This window comes from Clarias gariepinus, chromosome 25 (genome assembly GCF_024256425.1).
Source record: "Clarias gariepinus isolate MV-2021 ecotype Netherlands chromosome 25, CGAR_prim_01v2, whole genome shotgun sequence".
Taxonomy (NCBI): Eukaryota; Metazoa; Chordata; class Actinopteri; order Siluriformes; family Clariidae; genus Clarias; species Clarias gariepinus.
The window spans coordinates 15,182,502-15,208,408 of NC_071124.1; the positions used below are offsets into that span (position 1 = coordinate 15,182,502).

Below are 25,907 nucleotides of genomic sequence, written 5' to 3' on the forward strand. Positions count from 1 at the left end.
AAAATAGCTGGAGCAAAATAAGAAGAACTCTGCAACTCTATTACTGTACAAAACAACCTTGATACAAGATCATAGCACTGAAGTTACAGTAATTATGTTTTCTCCCATCTTTGTGCTTTTCTATGTGAAAATGTGTGTGAGGTCAGTGGTAAGTGGTGGGTTCAGTCCAAAATAATGAGCTTATCACTATGAGCCAAAAACACTATGGTTACTTAGAACTACTTGGACCAGTTGAATATAAACCTCCAAAGATTATGTTATAAGGTAGCTAAAAGCTACAGTATGGATGATGAATGGTAGCTGAAAACAGCACATAGCCATTCCATCATTTTTTCTATGTAATGCTGTAATGATAGTGGAAAAAAGAATAGGAAAGCCAAAATGTCTGCCTTAATTACTTTTTTCCTCCCCTTTGCTTTAGATATTATGTTTGAGGTGCAGAGTGCAGTCCTTAAGGGAAACAGGCTGTGTGTGCCTATCATGGTGTACCATGTGGAAGAGAGCAAGAATGCCATAGCTGTAAAACAGAAATGCGAGAGACTTCGGGAGTTATCACATGCTCCCATAAGTATCCTTATTTTTCTTAAAAGTAAGAAAAAGTCTCTGCCATGTAAGTGTTTCAGGCCATGTCCACACGTACAGTAGCCGTGTATTTTAAACACTGAGATTTATATATATTTTTAATTTTGTCCACACGACCTATGTGTTAAAAAATATTTTTGTCCACATAAAAACACATAACACCCTGTTAAATGCTTTCAGGAGCATTCCTAATCAACAGGCCTAGACAAAATAGCAATACCGGTTCCGCCATATATGTAGAAGTCTGACCAGGTCTCGTCCAAAACCGTCGTCACTGTCTGCGGGGTCTGTGTCTTCTAAATTTTGTATGTAGCAGCAGTGAGCTTCGTAGTTCATTCAGAAACCTCTGTTTGTTAATGAAATTTGTGAGTAACTGCGTATGTAAAAAGTCCGGTAAGACCCATTAACACAGTCACTAGTTTACTGTACTGTACATATGCAATGAGAATATTTTGTCCGCCATTGCACAAAATATCCTCATAAACAAAGCTAACTTCAAATCCAGGAGACAGACAATGGCACACAAACAATGACATCATTGGCACACAAGGTGATGTAACAACAAGCCCAAATCTTTGTTTCCTCTGTCCATGCAACACTACTGAAAATGGAATTTTGGAAAATCTTGACCTTGGAAGGAGTTTTCCAAAAGCTCGACCAAAACTGCGTTTGCATGTGAATGAAAGGCTAAAACGCAGAGAAAAATCTCCATTTTTAAAAATACCCAGCTACATGTGGACATGGCCTGAGTATGCATGCATGCATTTGTTCCATGGTCCTGGATGGATATAGTATAGCACAGTTTTTTTTTTTATTTTTTTTATATGACATAACATAACATAATATAACAATATATACAATCGTTTAGAGAGTAAATATATTTTATTGTGTTGTGTTTTAAATGCATATGCTCGTTCCCAAATAAGTGAATAGGGCACAAGTTATATTTTATAGATTTTCTCAGATTTTTCCAAATTGCTTCCAGTTTTTAATAAACTCTTATTCCAGATTTATTTATTATAAAACTCCTTCCAGAACCCAAGTTTGTTTCCTCATTCATTTAATTTTCCTCAACTCGGTGTGTGTTAGCATGTCTGGTGGGGACCATTGAAAGTCTAAATGAAAAAGTGGCCCATCTACCTTTACTGCACAGACACGGGACCCCTGTACAGGTAGCGCACACTAGGGTCATATCTACTAATAATCATTATTTTACTGTTTACTGTGTTTATTTTATTTTTTTTATTTTTTGATAATTTCCTTAATGGCATAAAAATATTAACATTTTAAGAATTATAGTCTTAGAGATGGCGCATGGCACATAAAGGTTTTTACCATTCCAAATACTGAACTTTATATTATTGACCCAAAAAAGGCCTAAGCATACGCTAATAATTAATTTATTAATAAATTTTAGTAGTTGCCAAAAGCAAATAACATTATTTATTACAGTATTCTGTAAGACAGGCTACTGTTTTTAAGCAGAATAATAATTTTTATATAATGCATGCGTATCAGAATTGTGTTTTCTTAATGAAATAATCCTCTAATCAATTTATTTTATTGTATCTTAATGTTTTACCACAAATTTCACTGTAAAATTACTAATTATAAAATTGTTTAGAGCATACAAGTAACACTCTCGTTGAGATGATGTAAAACTGTTTTTCTCCTCCAGCATGCTGTGGTATTTGATTGGTCAGCACTGTCTATGTTGTGCTCATCCTGCTTTCATTTTCAGTGGTTATTGGTTTGCTGAGAGAATTTAATAAAGCCCTAAACATGCTAACCCACTCAGTGGTTAAGACTTTAGGCGATGAATGTCTTGCACAAAGCTGAATGTTTAAGAACAGAAGGTCTTGCAAATCTTGTTAGCATCCAATTTAACAGAAAGTGATGACATGTTGATTTTATTTGTTATTTAAGAACATATTTTGTTTGCTTTATTACTATTCAAGATTATGTTGAGCATCAGAAATACACATCCTTGTGAAGAAGTTATTAAAGCAAAGGAAACATTAAGCCTAGCACATTACGATAAAAGTAGCATTAATGTTACAATTAACATAATGATTTAGGAATTTGACTGTACTCTGATTATTGGCACTGGTGTTAATAGTTTGATGTTTCAAGTAGAAGTCCTTATAATTTCGTTGTAGATTTGCTGATTATGTATAATAATAATAATAATAATAATAATCATAATAATAATAATAATAATAATAATAATTATTATTATTATTATCATAATGTTTCTCTTATGTTTTATCTTTCTTATATAAAAAATATAGCAAAAAAACAAAATACTGGTTAGCACAGTCCTTCAAATGACAAATGACACCAGTCTCCAGGGTCACAGCACCACCAAGCATCCTCGCTCTGTATGCACCATGGATCCATGGAACTGCAGAGCTATGCCAAGGGCTACATACAGTGGGCACATGTATATTAAAATATATATAAAAGTGTTTAAATGCTAAAATTATTGCATGGCAAGAGGACAAATGTGCAATAAGAATCAAGGCCAGAAGAATTATGCTGATCAAGCTCAGGCCTGGTGGAAACTGACACCCCTGCCATGGCACATTGATGGACATTAACATAATGCAAATTAGAGATTATTTAATTTTAGCATGCCCTTAACACTGCCTCACTGCTCTTAATAAAATAATAAAATTAATGAATATGTCCAAAATATATTTGTAATAACAAGACATCTATCTATCTATCTATCTATCTATCTATCTATCTATCTATCTATCTATCTATCTATCTATCTATCTATCTATCTATCTATCATTCTACTGGGGTTCAAAAAATAATCACTTAATTTAAATCAATTAAGAGAATTTTTGGAAAAACATTGTGTTTTTCACAACAGCATTTCAAAAGAAACCTTTTATGCAAAATAACTTTTTTAGTAAATTGTAGGTACAGTATTTAGCTGGGTCTTCAGTGTGTGTCTGCAAACAAAAAAGTGGCATAAAACTTTCCATACTTTTTGTCCTTTTCCCTATTTTTTTTTTTAAATGACAGGGCTAATAAGAAGCCTATTACATATATTATCACCTCATATAAGAAGATATTCTCAACCAGCCTGTTGCTCAGTTGGTACAGTACAAGCTCTGGGGATGAATAAATGTGAGATTTAAAAAAATATATATTTCTTTTAGAATTAGAACTTTTTTCCACCATTTTATTTGGTAATGTATTGAATTACCCCCAATTACTTACCATTTTATACCTGTGTATCCAGGTTACTATTAATAATATTGTTTAATTCTAATAATATTACGTATTTTATTTAGCCTTGCTTAGCATATAATAAGATCATTCTGCATTATAATGTTTATATTACTGCATTAATAGGTCTGTTCACACACAATCCAAAACAACCATAACACTACTAGTTTTCTGTAGTATTGCGAAACTAATCAACTTAAAAATATTAGCACATGCTGATATGCATTCAAATAACTGGTCTGATCCTTATTATTGCTTTTCATATTTTAGGTAGGTTTGTTTACAAATTAATTAGTGATGTTAGCCAAAAGACTTTTGCAGATTATCACCTGTGATGGGAGGAATGTATTAAAGTAATGCATTACTGTAATATTTTACCTTTTAAGTAGCCTAATTAGTAATTAAATGTGTAACTTTTTAATATGGTAACATGGTAATAGTATTATGGGCATTAATGGCTCAGTGATAGGTTTCTCACCTGTCATGTGAAAGTCCTGGGTTTGATACCCAGCCGATGCCCAAACCCCAGCTGCTGATTGCAGTGCCGGTCCCAAGCCCAGATAAAATGGGGGGGGTTTGTCAGAAAGGGCATCCGGCGGAAAACCTGTGCCAAGCTTGTGTGCAGATCGGATGGTCTGCTGTGGCAACCCCTTGCCTGGAGCAGCTAAAAGAACATCAAACCTCCCACCTTCGGGTCCTGGGTTCTGTGTGCTGGGAGTATGTAGGTTCTACTATATCTACTATAGCAGATTAGGCTAATTGACCTGTAGTGAGTAAATGCTCATGTGAGTGTTTACTGGAGGTTCTATCATGGTTGTACAAAGTAAGAGCAAATACATCGGTCACCACTGGCCCCTACGGCCCTTAGTTGGACTACAAAGGTTCCTAGATGATTGGATGGAGTAATGCATATGTGTGTTACGTTTGTTACTTTTGCTTGAATGTTTTAAGCATCTGTGCATTTTACGTAGATTTTCTCTATATTACATGGTATTCATGTGATTGATCCAGCTTATAAGTGACCTATGTGGGCACCATAACACAGCAGCTTGTCAGAATGTACAGTAAAAGAATACGTTTGGCATGTGATGTTTTAAAAAGCGAGTGACAGGTGAAGCTTGTGACTAGTTACAGTAGTTGAAAATGTCAGACAAGAAAAAACTTTATGATAAGAAAAAAAAAAAAATTTTTTTAAGCTATTCTGAGCTTTTTGCTCAGAGAGGAGCAATTTACTATTGTAACAAATCGGAGTAACTGATAAGTTTTGTGCTGTAAACAAATGTAGCTATGCCACATTATTATTATTAGGAGTCTTCTTTGGGGTGGAACCGCTATAAAACCTCAGGTTAAGGTGGGACTGCATATGGTGCTTCAAGTTCTTAGCTAAATGTATGAAACACTGCCTCTGGGTAAATGTCCTGTTAGCCTCTTATACTGTAGATGTTCCCGCATCACCACTGCATCAGCCCTTGTGTACCATCGACACCATCTTGACTTGTTTAGAAAAAAAATATGGCTCTAGTTTTAAAAAAGAATAACTAATTTAAAAGTTATGTAAAAATACAGAACTAGTCATAGTAATATATTACTTATATAGAACCGAAACAGGCAATAGTAACTTATTACTTTTATAAGTCACTAGCACAACACTGATTATCACACACACAAGCACACACACACACACACACACACACACACACACACACACACACTCTCTCTCTCTTCCCTAAGGCTTCCCTGCTGTGCTAAGTTGGCACTCTAAAGGCAGCTTGGTTTAATTTCAATCTGCATTCACAGCTGGAGAAAATGTCAGGATCCAAAGGAAATAACTATTTTTTTTTCATTAATTGTAGTGCAGGATTTGGTAACAGTATGTGATAAACAGTGACTACCAGGATACCTGGCCTGTAATCACAGAGACCAGTTTCTTATATAATTATACAGGAACGTACTACCTTACTGCAAACTCCTGAATATTACATAAATAAACTCGACAGTTGTGTGTTCTTGCACATGTGTGTTTTAGGTCAGAAGTGACAATACAAAAGGACATCTGGAGTCAACAGATAATGGCAAGTATAAAGAGAATATGATATTAATACCTGAATTATGTTGGATGCCTCACTTATTTAGCTTAAAATTTATTGTTACTTATCATGTGTGTGTGTGTGTGTGTGTGTGTGTGTGTGTGATCACTACAGAGAACAGGGGCAAGCCCCACAGTAAGCCCTGGTTAATATCGTGTAACATGGACACTGAAAAGGTTAGAGGATTAGAGACTAGAGGCTAGACTCAGCATGTCTGTGAGTGAGTGAGTGTGTGTATGTGTGTGTGTGTGAATGTATAAATACATGATGCATATTTTAAAATAGGTAAATATTAGTGGGTAAATAATCAAATTCTAATTTTATTTGTCACATACACATAGCACTATAATGTGTATATAATATATGATATATAATTAAATATTTTAACAACCGCCCATGATCCTAAAAAATCAAATAAAGAATATGAAATATAATTATGATATTAAAAAGAAAAACATATAGCATGAAAAGAAAATATTCAAATATGGAATATAAAATATGAAATTAAAATATAATAAGAATTATACATTATAGAAATATAGTTATATTTTGGCTGTAAAATGTACAAGTAATGAAGTAAATGAACTGTTGTTTCTGTATTTGAATTCATTCCTTAATGCTTTTCTTTCCTTTTATACCTTTTTTCCCCTTTTTTAATTGAATGACATTTATTCAGTTACACATTTTTATGATTAAACAAATGTATCGTTAGATTTTAAACTTTTATATTCAGTTTATTTAATCATTATATTCTGAAATAAATTCTTTACATATTACCACTTTTGGGCACATTCAATCTTTACTTCTGCAAAAATACTACAAATATGATCTCAAATCACACAAGAAAGTGTGTGTGTGTGTGTGTGTGTACAAGATGAATGACATACCTAAGATGGTGGAGCTGTACAAGTGTCCACAGTTCAGTGATTTTCAAGTACCTCTGCCACACAATACTTCATACAGAGCCATTGTCACACGTGTCATACAGGCACAGCGCCACCTAATGCACACGGTACTTTTTTCGAATTATATTACTGAATAATGTGTTCCATTAGAAATAAGAATAATTATAAATAACCCTTTATATTAATAATAATAATAATAATAATAATAATTATTATAATAATAATAATTATAATAATAATAATTATAAAGAAATATCTGCACTAATAAACTAGTGCACTTATGTTTTCTATTAATTACAAATGATAACTACACTATGTATTTCTCTTTTGTATAATTACTGCTTTTTCTATATATCAAATGCCTTTTTTTGGATACTTGTTTAATTTTTTTTTTTTTTTTGCATTGTTTGTGGTTGTGTTATTTCTTATGTGTAAAAAAGAGAAGAGATTGAGAGATTGCAATAATTCCTATTTACATCCACACCCATATCTGTGCAAATAACAAATAAAGATTGAGGCTCAATCTGATGTTTTTACTACAGAAGCTGCATTGATTTAAACCTAAACTGCTGCAGCAGCGGTATCAAATCATTTGGCCATGAAATATCAAATAGTTTGTTTGTAAATTAATTTTTTTGGTAGGATGATCACTTTTGAGGTGTACTGCATGATATATTTATACTGTGAGCAAATTCTATGTACAAAAATGAACAGTGGACCCAGTTACTGAGTTATTGAGTCGCCCTTAATTACAGATGATGAGAAAATCTAAGTCACTTCTAAAGAGTATTCATTATTTGTGCTCTGATAGCAAGAGCTTCAGTCACAAAGCCTGTTTAGCTGGCTGTGTGTTAATAGGAACAGTGACAGAAAAGAGATCAGTAAAGAGTCGAATGCACATGCGAGGGTTCAGGGGTGTAAACACTAGAGAGGCACTCACAAATAGAGATGTGGAAAACAATAATAGTTTTCACTGAATTATCCTACACCATATTCTCAGCAAGTGGGGGAGTGTACTGTACACTAACACCCCTTCACACAGAAATTGCACTATAAAGGCAATAATAAGACCCCCCTTAAAATTTTGCTTACCCTCACGTTTTTGTAATTTACACAGAACTTACAAATCCAGCATGAAGCTGCCTCTTGGTTTGCTTTCAAGCAGCGCATGGCATTCCACTATGACTGTGGTGGTCAGGCCATTTAACAGGACAGTGTCAGCATCTGGTGTGTTATTTACCAAATGCGTTGGAAATATTGCACATACTATTGCTACAAAAACAACAACGGTGGGTAAACTGAATGCCTGTGGGGGGCATTTTTTTCATGGTTTGGCACCACAAATCAATTTTCTCTGTTTGGTCATCTTAATCCTACGCAGAAACATTTCTGTCTTGAGATGAGTGATCTCTTGCAGTATGATCGCCCTCACATCAACAGGACAGGGGTTGCACATAATAATGACATGTTAGACTATTCCCTTAACCACCTTCAATAAAACTGGTGCTGTTAATTGATTCAAATTTTAATCCAGTTAATGGATTACAGTAAAAGTTTGCGTTTAATCATGTGATTAATTAGTCATGATTAACCATGTTGAATTACTATATATATATATATATATATATATATATATATATATATATATATATAATTTTTTTTTTTTTTTTGCAGTGCGGACTGGGTATTCCGCTGTGGCGACCCCTTGCCGGGAGCAGCCGAAAGACCAACAACAACATATGTTTATATTTTTTAAAAACTCAGATTTACTTGTATTATAAACATGCAATGTTGGAATAAAGAAATGAATGACAAACTGGTTAGAGGAAACAGATTATGCAGATTTATAATATTTCAAACATTAACATTTAACAAATGTTAAATTCAAATCCCTCAAATGGGACTGGCACTGCATGCAGTGACTGGGTAGTATGGTGTGGCAACCCACCAACAGCCTGACTCTGTCAGGGATAACCCCTTAGAGGGCGCTGTGCGCTCAGAGACTTAGTTTTGTTTTGTCTTTTATTTCCCAGAGTGCATCTTGGTCAGTTAGGACCACATAAATCGTTGATCATAAATAGTCCCTTTTTGAGTTTAGAGTTGTCTTGCATCTGTTCTGTTGGTTTTCCATGCTGTTATTTACCTGTTTAGACTTCGTTTTCACGTTTTTGTTCTCTTAGTTATAGTTTCATGTTGTGTTTGTGTGGTTGCTTTTCTTAATTAAAGCGTCTAAAGTCTTAATCTCTGCGATTATGCCTCGTACTTCATCCTACATGTGTGTTGTGCGATAAAAGAGTATCAGCGAGAATGAAAGGAAAGATGTACAGGACAGTGGTGAGAACAGCAATGCTCTACGGCTTAGAGACAGTGGCACTGAAGACAGGAGGCAGAGTTGGAGGTAGCAGATCTGAAGATGTTGAGGTTCTCCTTGGGAGTGACAAGGATGGATAGGATCAAGAATGAGTTCATCAGAGGGACAACCCACGTTAGATGTTTTGGAGATAAAGTCAGAGAGGCCAGATTGAGGTGGTTTGGGCATGTTCAGAGGAAAGATTGTGAATATATCGGTAGAAGGATGCTGAGGTTTGGTGTGAGAGAAGAGGATGCAGAAGATAGGGTTATATGGAGGCAGATAATTTGCTGTGGCGACCCCTGAAAGGGAACAGCCGAAAGACAAAGAAGACTTCATCCTACATACGTGACAGGCTTGAACGGATCCTCAGATCAACAACATAGAGCCTTAGCCGCCAGAGCCACCACACATCTTACATTTATTCTTGTACAAATAGTTCCCTTTAAAGGTAGCTCGAGTACACAACTCCAAACTTACATCTAGACGTTTTTTATAAGGAAACTTAATGTTCAGCACACCTGATGATGTTTCCTCAGTCATATTATCTGTGCAATACATGTCATTAACACGCACAGCCCGGTAACCGCGCTGCGATTATGGGAAGACATTAAGGCAAAACATGGTCGTATTATTAATTTCATAAAAAAAAAATATTAATGCGTTAAAATTATCACATGCGAGTAATCACATGCGGAAACACATTAATATTGACAACCTTTAACACTGTGTTTTTAATGCTGTAGTAAATGCCACATGAAATTTTTTACCTTTTGAAAGCCATTTTTGTGTTTATAAAGCTGAATTTTGTATTGTGTGTGTGTGTGTGTGTGTTTGTGTGTGTGTGTATAATTGTGTTCTATAGCCCAGCTTAAAGCCTGTCTCCCGTAACATTCTTTCTTCCACCACCGTGGAACACTTCGTCATCAATTCGTTCTGGTGGCTCTTCCTCGAGAACTTTCAGGTAAGGTTTTTCTTTTTTTTTTGCCTGAGAAAAGTTAGAAAGTTTATTTTTAGGTCAAGGTTTTAATTTAAGTGGAGCATGAGAAGTCAATTTTATGGCTTCCAGATTCTATGATTGGATAAGCATCAGCAATATGGTAATAAATCTTTCCCCCACATGCGTGTCAGAGCTAGAGGAGCCACCAGGGGACAGATTTCCTGCACTTTAGCTTTCTCCACCATCACCTGCGGCACTGTTTAGAACCTAAATTATCATTCTGAGTGACAGTCTATCTCAGTTTCTTCTACTCCCCCAATCCATCTCTCTCACTCTCTGTTTTTCAGCCCAACAGAAACGCTCAGGATCGACTGTTTGGCCAGATTGCAGAGAATTACATCAGCATTCTGACCCAGAGCTTGTCCTCTAACAGTGGCACCGTCTTTCTTCAAGTAGTCTACACTACAATACTGAACAAATTCACATGCCACCAGTTACATTTACATTGTGCTATAGCTGTGACATAATAAGACATATATTGTTATATGAGATATGATGTGATGTACTGTAAATCTGCATCATAGGCATAGTATGCAAAGAGCCAGGAAGGACAATGCCCATATAGGGGCTAAAATATGTTACTAAATTGAGTCTATGAAAAGTTAATTGAAAATATTGCTTACATATATTTGGGCTGAAGAAAAAATGTGTTCCAATAAAGCGGTATTGTTTAACATTTAGTAACACCATCAATGCAGCATTTTTTTCCTGTGGCTTTGCTGTTGGATCTAACCTGACTTTATTACTGTAATTAAGTACACATTTCATATACAGTGGAACATTGGGTTACGAGCACAATTCGTTCCGGAAGTGGGCTCATATTTCAAACACTCGTAAACCAAAGCAAATTTTCCAATAAGAAATAATGGAAACTCAAATTATTCATTCCACAGTACCCCCCCCCCCCCCAGAAAAGTAAATCATACAAAATATAAAGTAAAAATAAAACAAATTGACCTGCACTTTACCTTTAAAAAAAAGTTAAAATAAATCCAGACAGATACTGTTAGTGTTTCCGTTTATGTCTGCAGGCGCTGTGAGTGTGTGTGAGTGTGTGTGTGTGTGTGTGTGAGTGTGAGTGTGTGTGTGAGTGTGTGTGTGAGTGTGTGTGTGTGATACATGATACCCTGTTCTTATTCGTTTTCCAAGTCAAAATTTATTAAAAATATTTATCTGTCTTGCTGAACACTCGCAAACTGCATTACTCGCAAACCGAAGTTTTACTGTATGTGTTCTTTACTTGTAGTTTATTAAGTGGCTACTTTTACTTAATAACATCCTACAACAAATATGTTTCTTTATACTTCACTACAGTTCTGCATTGGATAGCCTTACATAATTACATAACCAAAGTAGTGGGAAGTGTTTAAAGAGATAATATATTGTTGCTTATTTATAATTGAAGCTTATTTATAATTGCATGATTTCATGATTTTCCTTCCCTTTATGAAATGATTATTATGTCTCTTCATCATAAAGAAAGAGAAAGAGAGAGAAATAAATATTTTAATACTAAATTTATTATATTTGTATTATTATAATTTTTTTTCCTGAAGTGTGTATACATTTTTTGGCTGACTCTGAATATATACTGTATATATACCTTATATGCACATTTTGTTATTGTCATATACAGTATATATACTATTATAATATTGCCATATATATTAATATTATTTTAATATATATGACACATAAAATGTTTCTTTTCCTGAACTGTGTATACTTTTCTTTGGCTGTGTTTTTGTGTGTGGGTATGTGATCACTACTGTAAATTTGAAAGGAGTAATTATGCATATTTCATAGTTTTCCGTTTAGCCTTGAAAGTAAGTTCCCATGTACACTAAATGTTTTAAAGAAGTGGATGGAAAATGAAAGCTCAAAGTAATATTTTACTTTTGTCAGACCTGAGCTCATGTGTGAAAGACACATAGCCTGTGCAAGCCTGTGTCTTACAGTATATAGTACAAAGGAATTAGAAACTTTTTTTAATCGCTGTTGTTCGGCTTTACAGCGTTTCGGCTATACTGTATTTATATTCATAACACACCACAAAGTAGTTAGACTGTGGTAACGTTAGTAAAAAAATGTTAGCCCCAATGTCAGCGCAAATGTCACCTGCCTATGATGTAAAATGTTAAATGTGCTGCTGTTTATATTTTTGTATATAAAAAGAATGCTCTTGTAATATAGTTTTGCCAAATATGAAAAGAGCTTAAAATGTCACAGCCTCAGATAGCGCAAACCTTACCAGTGTATAAATGCATGACTCTCTAAATTGGGTCCTTTTTTAAGTTCCCCAGATTTTCAATTAAATTAAACTACAATATATACAGGCACCTAGAAAGGTAAAAACACAAACATTTTGGAAACACAATGCAAATCCAATACTGCATACAAAAGTTAAAGCACAAACATTATAGAAGTGTGTTCCAAATCCATAAACACATCCAAAAGTTAATGCACATGCAAAAAAGCAAAAGACAACAACACAAAGTTAGATCACATGGATAAGCTATGGCTAAATTAATTGCTGCTAATGTTTACTATAAGACTTTTCTGTTTTCAAAATAATGCGCAACATAATGGTTCTTATAAATATAAAACTGACAGTTAATTTAATCTTTTAATTTCATAATTTCCTCTTGGAAACACTGACTGACATCTTGTTCATTGGTAATTCATTGGTTTCATTGGACATCTTATTCATTGGAATTACATTGGTATGTGTAGCCACTACGTCATATTAACCTTATCACCTCAACCCCTTATTATTATTATTATTATTATTATTATTCGTGTATTTATTTATTTATTGTTTTGTATGTGCTTTGTCTTTTGTATGTGGCTTTGGATTTGCAGCAAGTTTCCGCAATGTTTATGCTTTGATTTTTGAATGTAATTAAAATTAATTTAATTAATTAATTAAAATAATTCCAAAGCATAAAAATTTTCTTGCCTTACTTACCATTACATTTGCACAAATAATCAAGAAATTTAAACTGGTTTATCAGCAACAATGTTATAAACTTTAGCGCAGTAAATACTGTATATATGTACACTACTAGGGCTGCAACAACTAATCGATAAAATCGATAATTATCGATAATGAAATTCGTTGTCAACGAATGCCGTTATCGATTAGTTGGGCTGCTCACGTCACTGAGGCGCGCGACCACAAGATGCACAAATACACACAGATACACAGCCGCTCGCGCAATGGAGGTTACAGGAGCGTCTGCAGGAAAAGGCGCGCGCCCCGAGTCCTCCAAGGTTTGATAGCAGTACACATTAAACACCTCTAAGAAGACGGTAACCTGCACGCTATGCAAGACCGAGCTTTCACGGCATGTCATGCACGAACACTTAAAAAGAAAACATGTTGGTGTTACGGATAGCGAAACGTCGGCAGGGTCGGTAAAAACTGTATCTTTTCATCGTGTAAAAGTTGTATAGTTTAAGTGCTTTTGTTTAAACTGTTTACTAACTTCAGGACAGTCACGCTAGATCTGTTCACGTGCTACTCGCTAGCATCACATTGCGCAATCACCTCATGAGCAATAGTGATTAGTTAAATGGCGCTATTTTAGATTATCTTAAATTACACGGTGCAAATAACTATTACATATTAGTAATATTAGTAATATTACATTTAGTGATTGTTGTGGTTTTCAGCGAATGCAAATAACAGTATATTTGTGACTATTAGCTTTTTGCATTTCTACAGTTTTTTTATAGTCCACTACAAAGTTAACTTGTAATTTACTGTGGTTTTACTTATGCATACATCATTTTATTATACAAAATTACATTATTTTATTTGTTTATATCTTATCAACAGAATAGATCAGTGTGTATATATATATATATATATATATATATATATATATATATATATATATATATAAACTGTATATATTATATACCACATTTTATTTAAGGTTTAAAATGTCAAAAATTAAAGATTATTAAACTCTATATGTGGCTTTTGCATTTTTAAAAGTTTATTTTTATACATAAATAATACCCTGATTTATGTTTTTTTTAATAGTTATAAGCAAAATATCAAATTTAAGGAGCGGTTAGGTTTTATCCAATTAATCGATTAATCGAAAACATAATCGCCAAACATAATCGATTATCAAAATAATCGTTAGTTGCAGCCCTATACACTACCAGTAAATATTTTGGACACATTATTATCTAATTCCATTTGTTCCATTGTCCTAGAATGTAGAATGTATCTAAACTTGTGTCCAAGTTTTTGCCTGGTGCTAGACACTCTGGTGTTTACTGTAGGTAGATATTTTAATAATAGTGGTGAGTAGGTTTGTGTTATTCTTCTTCAGGATTTTCCCAGCACACTGAGTCAGATGCTGTTCTGCTGCTTCTCCTACTGCTTTCCTCAGTCATGTTGTTTCCGTGGTCCTGCCTTTCTTACAGCTCTGTGCTCCACTGCGTACAAATGGACTGGAGGTAAAGCTGAAGCTGATTAATCCAAATTTAATTTAAAGTTATAACCAATTTTTCATTTCAAAGTTAGTATATTAGAACTTTGAAATTAGTTTAGTTTGACAATCACACAATCAAGTTACTTATGTTTCTTTTTTACATTATAATAGTTTGCATATAATTTGTATATAATACAAACAGAGCTCAACAACAGAGAATGAATAATTTCAGTTTCAGAAAAAAAAGGTAATAAAAAAAAATCAGAAGGGCCTGAAAATACGTTTATTTTCTCTAACACCCTATTTAATCAGGCAAAAAAACAAAACAAAAAAAAAAACACCCTATTTAATCAGGCAAAAAAAAAAATAAATAAATAAAATAAATAGAAAATGCACTAATTTGCAACATTCGCACTTAGGTGAGAATCTATATATGCAAATCCCCAAAGGAAGACTCAGCATTACATGCACACAGAAACCAAAAGTCAAATATATTCTAAAAAGATATTAAATTTGTTGGACAAAATGTTTTATTTATTTGCAAAATTATTTTTATTTTTTTTAATCTTTAGCAACCATAAAAGCATATTAAAAGCAATTTGATAGGTCGAAATGTGCAAACAGGAATATCAATAAAGAAACACAGTGCAATTAAAATGTTTTCCAAGAAGAAGTGGGGCAAAGAGTTTGCTGGTTTTATTGACTTTGCATAAAGAAACACAGAACTGCTACTCTTCAGGGAATAATTTAGAAAATGGGTGTGCCACATGCAGTGGTGTTAAAAGTATTCACATGCATTACTTGAGTAGAAGTATAGATACTAGGGTTTAAAAAGACTTCTTTAGAAGTTGAAGTATCAACTCAAGCTTTTTACTCAAGTAAAAGTGTAAAAGTACTGGTTTCAAAACCACTTAAAGTGTAAAAGTAAAAGTAACGTGAGGGTGAAATAAGCATTAAGGATAAAAGCTTAGGCTGTGCCACGGGCCTATATACTGCACTAACACCTCATAAAAAAAGAAAAATGTGGTGGTGTTTTTTTTGTTCTATTTTTGAATGGCCATAGTGATTTGGGATACTGTATAGGCATATATATTATATGCCTATAATAGGCAACTGAAAATGAATGCATTTTAGTACAATGCAAATACATTAAAGAACCATATATGTGTACTACTGAGCTTTAACGTGTTTGATGGAGAAGAAGATATGATAACTAGTTGCCTATAAGTATTTTAATGGTGCAAAAAGTCAAACTTCAGAGGCATGTCATCAGTAACCTTTATTGGAATGTAAATGTACATCCAAGCTTAGCTGCAGGAATCTGTGAGCGCAACATACAGTACACGAAAATGAGTGTTCCCAGGCTTAGAACAATTACCCTTGTTTGGTTGTCTACAATAAACATTGGTTCTGTCATTCCTGTTACCTTCCTCGCTGGTGTTGGTTGTGACGTTTCTCTCAAATCTTGAGTCACTATCACGGACATCTTCGTCTACTTATTACACCTGATCAACCAAAAATGCTATTTTTTTCAAATGTCCTTGCTGGAGTGTGTGATGTGATGTCATGTGCAGGTGCGATGGATCGCGTACCAACCAACAGGGTGTCGGAATGGTATGTTTATACTTCTCATCCAACCACAATCAAATTCGCTCCATCTGGATGGCGCGATTTATCTGGATATTTGTTTTTTGTTTGTTTTTTAAATGACAAGCTGAAATAAAATAGAAGTAATGAGGCTATTTTTAAAATGTAAGGAGTAGAAAGTACAGATAATTGCGTGAAAATGTAAGGAGTAGAAGTAAAAAGTTGGCTGAAAAATAATTACTCCATTAAAGTATAGATACCCAAAATTTCTACTTAAGTAAGGTAACGAAGTATTTGTACCTCGTTACTTGACACCTCTGGCCACATGTACAGTCTATACCTGGAAAAAATGTAGAACATGATGGGAAAGGTTTTTATTTTAGCCATGGCCACAGGACAGGGCTGTTATGTTAGACATATTTAATGACATTTCACTCTGCTTCCATCTCAGCCTGTTCTTAGAAATAAAGCATGGTGGAAATCAGCAAGTGCCCAGTACAGGCACATAATTCTCCTCTAAGGAAAAAAAAAAGAACTTAATAACAAGGAAGGCAGAAAGAAATAGAATAAACAGTGTTTTTCCAATATTTAATAATTTATTAAATGTGAAGTTGATGAAACTTGATGTATGATTAGCGATCTTATGTTGTTCCTGAAGAAGTATGTAAAAGCAATCTGTGCAAAGCTTTGACAAGGCCGGCTTTGCATAATAAATCAAGTAGATAAGTTTTCTTTCATCACAAACAAAAAGGACAGCAAATACATTCATGACAATCGCAATAAATCCTTAACAGTCACATTTCGCATGTTTATAATGTTATATCCTTGCTGCACAAAGTTAAATAAATAATCCATTTGAACTTTGGTACTAAGCAGATTTGATGATATTTTGCACAACACTCATAGAAAACAGAGATCTACTGTTGAAATACCAACTTGCCTTGATTGTAAAATAGTGTTGGAGCAATAAATCAGGTTTAGATTTATCATGCATGTCAAAAGGAAATGAAATGAGTCAGTCATGTGTGGCTTCGGTGTAGGAGTTCACAGGTATTTCTGTCAAAACTGCTGTTATAGAATCTAGTGCCTTTTGTCTCTACAGAGCATTATATTTTGGTGACAGTCTCTCATTTTTTCCCTGTCTCTAGGGCTTAGTCCTGCTCCTGAAGTCTATAAGTATTGGGATTTCGAAGCTCTGGAAGCAAAAGATATCAACAGCATTTTACACAAAGTAAAAAATGGAGAAGGAGAGTGGTATGACTTTTTCTTAAATCCTACAATACCTTTCTATTTTTTTATCCTTTCCTTTTTGAAGCAGTGATGATGTGATGCCAGATAAAGGTGTACGTACTTTTAATAGAGCAAATGCAAACATTATGCATAGTGCCGGTCAAATGTTTGGACACAATAAAGAAAAAAAACATTTAGGAAAATGTACTACCGCACTACCATTCAAAAGTTTGGGGTTACTTTCTAACTCAATTGACAATACTGTTCTTGCAAGAACTATTACAGAAAGGCTGAGCTCTGTGTCTTAAAATAACAACTAACTGTTGTTTTTGTTGTTGTTACGTAATTACCTAATTCCATATGTGTTATTTTATAGTTTTGAAATCTCCAGTATTGTTGTAGAATGTAGAAAATAAATCACTAAACAAAAACAAAGAAATTTGCAAGTGACCCCAAACTTTTGAACGGTAGTGTATGTCAAAATGTTTAACTGGTAGTATATATTCAATATATTTTATTTGTATACTTGGATGCAAAAGTCTGGAACACATAGACACCACCAAATACTGAGTTTCCATCTATTGTACGCATTATCATATCAAAGAGGAAAAAATTATTTGTGATGTTTTTCCTGCTTAAAATTGGACACTATTACAACATGAATAGACATTTTAATAATTAATAAGTAATTTAATTATTTAATAAGTACTTTTTTTTAAAAGCATACAATAATGATCATAGACACAAATTTAAACATTTGATATATTTATGCAAGGAAAAAAAAAAAAAAAAAAAATATATATATATATATATATATATATATATATATATATATATATATATATATATATATATATATATATATATATATACAATATTCAGTGTACTTTAACCACTCACTTGAACAAATATATTTTTCTAGCTTTTAATGTGTTGCAAAGTTCTATAATGTTATAATAATAATAGATTTGTTATGCAATTATAAATAGTAATATTTCATTTCCAGTATCCAGTATTTAAGTTCTTTGTGCCTAAGATACACTGATTACTGATTCTTTTATATTACAATATCATAACTATTTTTTAAACTATTTTTTAAAAAGACATGACTTTTGATGACTTTTTTTCTCAATGTGAAAAAAAAAAAGTCTATAACAACAAGAGTTTGTTTTCATCAACGTGAATCTCAGGAAGCATGTCTCTTCAAGTCCAATAGTAATCATTTGGATGGCTTTATAGTTGTTTGTTCAGGCCTTTTAAAATTCAAGGTTTAGAGCAGAGTTTACACGACTCGTAAAGCTGTTACATACACACCCAGGCCCTCAAGGACTACTACAGTAACCTCCTCCAGTTGTTCCAAAAGGCCAGCCATCACCCCTCCGACCCAATCTTCCACAGCAGAGCTCTGGTTAAAGAAAACAAGAGATTCATGTAAAGACAAAGAAGATAGATTTCACAAAGTATTTAGTTATAATAAAAATAAAAGATATTAATAAGCCTACAGTACATCCCACAGAAGTTTGTAAAATACTGTTTCTGAAATTCTAATGATGGTTTAAAGCTACATATCGTTTCATATTGAATGGTTTGATATTTTTAAGGGTTTCACTTTGTCATCTCAGGAGTAACTACTTAATTCAGTTTTCATACAGATAAATGAACCAATATAACACTCATAGCTGAGGATTAGCAACTCTGAAGCCAAACTAAGACAGACATTTTTTATCCCTTAACTTACCGAGTATCGAAGCACCACTGGGTTTTTCTTGAACTTTTGTTAGCTGAGCGCTCACGTGGCTGTACTGTATGTGCTGAAGTAGAGCAGGACGCTGTCGCTTTGCAAAAGTCGGGAAAGTGGGGAAAAGATCGATATTGTTGTAGTTTAGCTCCCTAACTTCAACTTATATATATATATATTTATTTATTTATTTTATTTTACACTGTATAGCATGCACCAAGTTAATTGGTGTCTCATTTTAAAATTAATACAATATATTATATGTTACCTGAAGGCAACATAGTACCATAGAGGATTAAAATGCTTTTTCAGGTCTATACTTTTGCCCTTTTTAGGTGTTGCTTGTTTATGGGACATTTTGCCCTTAGTTTCGTCTTCAGTAACAGAAAACCTTGCACACAAATAGCCATGCTTTACCCCCTGTCACTGAGGCTCGTTCCCACTACATCCATCAAAAATGGATGAACACAGTAAGAAATTGGTAGGAAACCAGTGGAAACCAGTAAGGATGTAGTTTTATTTTCCTTCAAGGGAAGTTTTTTTTTTTGAAAGGTAGTGTTATGCTCTGGACAATGTTCTTCCAGGGAACCTTGCATTTATTTGGATGTTATTTTGACACATACCACCTTCCCAAACATCACTGCAGCCCAGGCACACCCCTTCATGTCAATTAAACTACCTAATGGCTATGGCTATTTGAGGAACATGGCAAACAGTTCAAGGTATTGGCCAACAAATTCCCCAGATCTCAATTCAATTGTGCAATGTGTAGGACAAACAAAGTCCAGTAGGGTATCCCTGGATTGGATATTGGATATTTTGGATATTGGATATTTTGTCATACACAAAAGAAATGCTGGTCACGGAAACCCCCATAATGCAGGCTTCCATATTTATGTGTATTTTAACAGATTCATCACTGATGTCTATACACAGTTTTCTAGAATCTGAACTCCCTGACAGTAAAAAGAAAGAGAGAGAGAGAGAGAGAGAGAGAAAATGGTCAGTTTAACTGTCTCTAAGGGAGTTGAGGCAGGATGCAGTTGCAAACAGTTCTTTAATAAAGTGAAGTTTAAACCACAAGCATGAAATCTAAATAGAAATATAAAAATTGACAATTGAAAATTATGACTATGGCTAAACTAACAGAGCCAATAAGCTAAACACATCAATAAACCAAAAGTGGACACCAGGGACAACAATTGTAAATTAAATAGATACAAGACAAATACTAAATTAAAACAAACCCAAGTAAAAAAAAAAAAAAAGTATGCTATGTATACTGAATCCTAGCATGCCAAAGCATACTTAAGTGTACTTGCTCCAGACTAATGACTAATATACTTTAAGTTTGCTATTTTGGAACAACAAATTTTGTACAAAGTGTATTTAAGTTGTAATTTAATTGTACAAAACCACAATTTTAATTGTATTAAGTATACTTTTGTAGAACAACATCCAAATACTGAAAAAGGTGCGCTGTGAGGTTAATACAAATAGACTTTATTATATAATATAATACACACAGTCTTCTATAATACTGTATTGCAAGTGTGTTACCAGTACACTGATTAGGTGTTTAGGATAATTGGCAAATGCTTAATGCATTTTCTACACTATAACATGTTTTTGAAACACATTACATCAGTAATATACTGTAGAGGCAGATTTTATTCATGAGTTCAACAGATTTAATTTGCACAAGGTTACAAAAAGCAGTACTATAGTTTATTTGTCTTTAACAAATGTTAGGTTGTCTTACAAACACACAAACTAAAATTTAAACAGTTGTCTAAACCAAGACAGACATTAGTATTAGAATATACAACATGGTGAGTTGATTCTAGCTGTTACACAGAGACTGAAAACAGGCCGAGAGCTACAGAGCATTATACCACAAGCAAGGTACATAAGATTTAGCAATAACACATTAAACAATACATTCTATAGTTTAAACTATTTACGTAATTTTAAACTACCTAACAAAAAACATTAAATTTACTATATGCCGATAAAAATAAAATAATAACGATACCAACGAACGCACGCAACGATGCAGCTGTTAATTTAACCTAGAAGCGGTCCTCGTGTCAGGACTCCAAAAACAAGATGACTAATATGAGCCATGCAAGCTCTAGTGAGTGTGTGGTCTACCTGCGGAGGTGATTAAACTCACACCACAAGTTAGCTACTGAATGCTCAAACCATTTTTAAAGGTAGTGAAGCTAAACCAAGAAGAAGAGGTCAGCTTTCTTTTGTTGTTTCATGTCATACCACCTCTAGCAGCAGTGCTGAGACTGCAGCTTGCCTTGAGTTAGGATTTTCAGGTGACACATTCATGAACACAATGACACATGTAACTGGCATTGAATAGCTCAAAGCGTCTCCGTTTTGTATTTGTATGAACCATGTTTCAGGCTTAAGAACACCATGTGCAAACACACACACACACACACACACACACACACACATCCATCAAGCTGCTGTTCTGCGAAACAGGCCATGTTGATCACTGTACTGTAAATTAGTATATTGGCAGGAGGGTTATTGGGTATAAGAAGATCTGCCAGTTTCGACCTTGTGAGATTCCCTTGAGTGCTTTTTTTACACAAGCTTTTATTTACAATATTAAATGAGTCAATAGAGTTAGATTTACATGTAACATAAAGCTAATTAGGGGCATTAAAAATGATCTAAATGGAAGATCTTTAGATAAACTGCCGTGTGTGTGTGTGTGTGTGTGTGTGTGTGTGTGTGCTGCGTGTTAAGCCTGCTCTTAATAGTCTTTCTTAATCTTCAGTCACATCGATCTTGTGTTTCAGTGGAGAATGCAGCTTCACAGAGCATCCCAGTCTCTGATCTAAAAGCTCTTTCTGACCACAGAAGGCCATTAGCCAGAGAGAAATCAGCTAGAGAGGTAATTACAGTATTCCTAGAACTGTATTCCTACAACACAATGCTTTGCTGTACAATATCTATCTATCTATCTATCTATCTATCTATCTATCTATCTATCTATCTATCTATCTATCTATCTATCTATCTATCTATCTATCTTCATTACTGTTCTCTGTTCAAAAACATTCCTATTTGTATTATGCCTTTGTCTGTTTCAGCTTCATTTAAAATGTCTTTCTTTTATGAAAGATTGATTATAGTCTTGATTAAGGAACCTTAATTGGGCTTTTCCCCCCTGGCTATGATTATATGTATTATACTAAATTTGATGCCTCAAATCTTCTCATTAATACAGCTAAAGTCTTTGTAAATTGTGCAGTTTGTGGTGTCATACTGATTTATTGAGTAACTGATTCATTCATTTCTTCAGTTATATTCTGTTTAAGTCAGCGCTTACAAACTGGCTAAGGAATAGTCTTATTTGAATAGAAATAAATTTACATTAATTTGTCTACTTTATTCCCAAAGCTAATGCTGGAGATATTTTATGAGTCGAACTTTCAGTATTTACTGTAGCAGGAGTAACTGCAACACCCAGTGTCGGATGTAGTCCAAAGAGATGCAGATTAGTTTTGTAAGAACAGTATTGTCAAGTGCATTCCATCCCTGGAAAGCAGAACCAACACTTACCGCTGCTGGGTTAGTGGAGGAGACACTTAAGTCATCAATTTACAGCAACTTAGATTAGAGACGTGATGAAGGCTTCACAGAGCAGAAATACTGTAGCAGACACATTTCAAAATCATCTGTTCATAAGAGATTATTGCACATGTTGGATCCCTTCAGCATTGTCTTACAATGTAAAAAGAAATAAAAATCAAGGAGGACCATGGAATGAGAAGGTGTGTCCAATCTGGTGACGGGTAATAAATGCATATCTACAGAATGTGTGTATATCAACATAACATATAATCAACATAAATGTTGGTAAATCATAGCCATTGAAAGGCACAACCATATCTAAAGGATGACTGCAAGATCATATCAGCTGTTTCTTCCACACAAGGTGTAGTAATGTGCAAAAGTCTTGAGCCACCCCTTTATTTCTTCACATTCAGTTTGTTCCCATCTGTCCATGGGGCATTGTTAAAGAAGGCTTGTAGTTTGTTTGGATGCAGTTTCTTAGTTGTGCTTCCATGTTCTTTTTAGACAAAAGAGGTTTAATCCTGGCAACCCTTCCAAGCAAGTACAAATTAATTGCCCTTATAGCTATTAAGTGGTTGTACCACCCTTGGCGGCAACAACTGTAAAGCATGTGCCATAACTAGCAACGCAACGAGTCTTTTACATTGATGTAGGGGAATTTTGTCCCACTCCTCTTTGCTATGTTGTTTTAATTCAGCCACGTTAGAGGGTTTCTAGAGCAGACTTTGACTGGGCCCCTCCAAAACCTTTATTTTTTTAGCCTTTCGGTTCACAGTCCATAAAAATATTTGCCCAAAAGTCTTTGGGAATAATCAAGATATTTTTGGCACATATAAGATGAGCTTCTGTTCTTTTTGGTCAGCAGTGGCTTTCGAATTGGAACTCTCCCATTAAAGCCATTTTTGCCCAGTTTCTTATTGTTAAATCATGAACACTGACCATAATTTGTCTTCGTTGTGCTCTTGGAGTAATTTAGGCAGGACGGCCACTCCTGGGATGGTTCATCACTTTTCAGAGTTTTCTCCATTTGTGGATAACGACTCTTACTGTGGTTCGCTGGATTCCTTAAGCCTTAGAAATGTCTTGGTAACCCTTTCCAGGCTGGTACAATGAATTTGTTTTTGGATTAATTTGAATTTCTTTAGATTGTATTGCTTTTTTTTATCTTTTAGCATGCTTGACTTTGTCAGACAGGTTCTATTTAAGTGATTTCTTGGTTTAATAGGTCTGATTTCCAAAAATCACAGTCAATTCATGATTTAATGAGGGGGCAGTTAATTTTTAACATGGGACCAGTTAGGCCCTATGTGGACAGCTTTGGACAGCTTTGTTTCCTTAATAAATACAATTATTATTTTAAAAGCTGCATTTTTTATTTTATTGAGTCATCATTGTGTAGTATTAAATGGGACAAATATGCCAAAAAAAAATAATAATCAAGCAAATATTTTTTCACAACACTGTCCATTAAATACAATATTGCTGATAATAATAATAATAATAATAATGTTTTTCCCTCTATGCAGTCACATGCAGTGGGTGGACACATCATAGAAGTGAAGCAGTATGTGTTTAATGTGTGGGGAAACTCTCCTCTGGTGCAGCACTACATGAAGACATTGTGTCTGCAGCACGATGTGGGTTACAACGTTTTAGTGAGGAGAACCCAGATCCAAGCACTACCTCAATATCCTTGATACTCCCTAAACACACTACATCATCACATTATCAATACACACACTTTTCACAGCTTTAATACACACTTAAAACCCTCCATATGCACTCACACTGTCAGGAGACAAGTTCAACTTTAATGAACTCCCCAAACCTCAATGAATGTACACTCCAACCATTATAATACACACAGTTATAACACCTTTCTTCATACACACACAGTTAGCAGCTTTATACGGTTTAACACAATCACAGAGTTAGGGGTTCTGAAATTAGAAAATTCATAACCCAGATGTTTATCTGATACAGTATTCTATTTCATCAGTGATGCTAAGGAACTACAGTAAAACTTGAGTGTATTAAGTGTTGTGTGTATACAGTATATACTTATCTTCCTTACAGTAACTCGCTCACAGCAGACTCACTTACTTACCAAGACATTTTGATGCAAACACGCCAGCGTTCCTCCTGCCAGAGAAGAGAACTGCGCTCTCTCTGGGCACGACATGCCCAGGAAATAAGCATCATGCAGCACAACGGGAAGATGAACAAAATCAGCTTTTCAGATTTAAGCTGGCGTACTCACTCATACTCAAATCCGCACATCCTTTTTTTTTTTTTTTTATTAAAGCAAAAAGAAGGCCTGGCAGTAAAGCCTGCCTGGATCTGACCCTGCCATAAGGAATAATAAATGTCAGTGGGTCCAGGATGTGTTTTATATATAGAGGATTTGTTTCTTCTTCCAGAACACACAAGAAAATCCTGTCTCAGAGAAGTGTGGTACACAAACTCTGCCAGCTGCTACTGCCAGCACCCAAGGTCAGCTTTATTTTTTGTCAAAAATATCACTTGTTTACTTGAGTAGAGATTTTTTTTTATACATGGATTCACAGAGTTCAGAGATTTTTTACAAACAGATTTTACAAGTCTTTAGTCTTTGGTCAAATTGCATGTTACTAAAAGGGTAACCGTATTATTATCTGAGTTTATGAACCATTATTGTTAAAATTGTGTGTGTGTGTTTGTGTGTGTGTGTGTACACCAGGGTGAAGAGGAAAGCAAAACACGCTCTGAACAATTTAACAGCATAATAGCTGGAATCAAATAACTCATGTTGCATCCACTGCATCTGGTGTGCACACCAAGTAGCGTCACGTGAGATTAAACCCAGAATGTTTTAGTTGCACACATCTCATTACACAAAGTCTTTGAAGCAGAAATAAGCTAAATCTCATCTCGCTTTAATCAACAGGTTTTCTTAATTGCAAATTCATATGAATCTACACAAGCTGTGCAATGCACATGGTTATGGTCAATGCTCACAGTTATTCATTTTAAATTTTATTTAAAATATATATAAAAGCAGGACAGCAATAGTAGGACTGCAATACTTTGGACAACCACCAGATGGCAGTACAGGCTTTAATAACTTTTCCATTCACTTCTGTGTTTGTTTT

The 25,907-nt window shown here is 34.3% G+C and overlaps 1 protein-coding gene across 1 annotated transcript; it reads left to right on the forward strand.

Annotated features, from left to right (window-relative positions):
- Positions 1–426: 426 nt before the first annotated feature.
- LOC128513449 (protein FAM227A-like) lies at positions 427–25,558 on the forward strand. Its single transcript, XM_053487199.1, is given in 15 exon segments — positions 427–568; positions 1,672–1,754; positions 5,852–5,897; positions 6,027–6,088; positions 6,787–6,924; positions 10,033–10,131; positions 10,455–10,576; positions 14,516–14,643; positions 17,354–17,436; positions 21,974–22,090; positions 24,303–24,463; positions 24,865–24,980; positions 24,983–25,028; positions 25,197–25,269; positions 25,496–25,558. Coding segments are annotated over 15 exon segments (1,479 nt in total).
- The last annotated feature ends 349 nt before the right edge of the window (positions 25,559–25,907 follow it).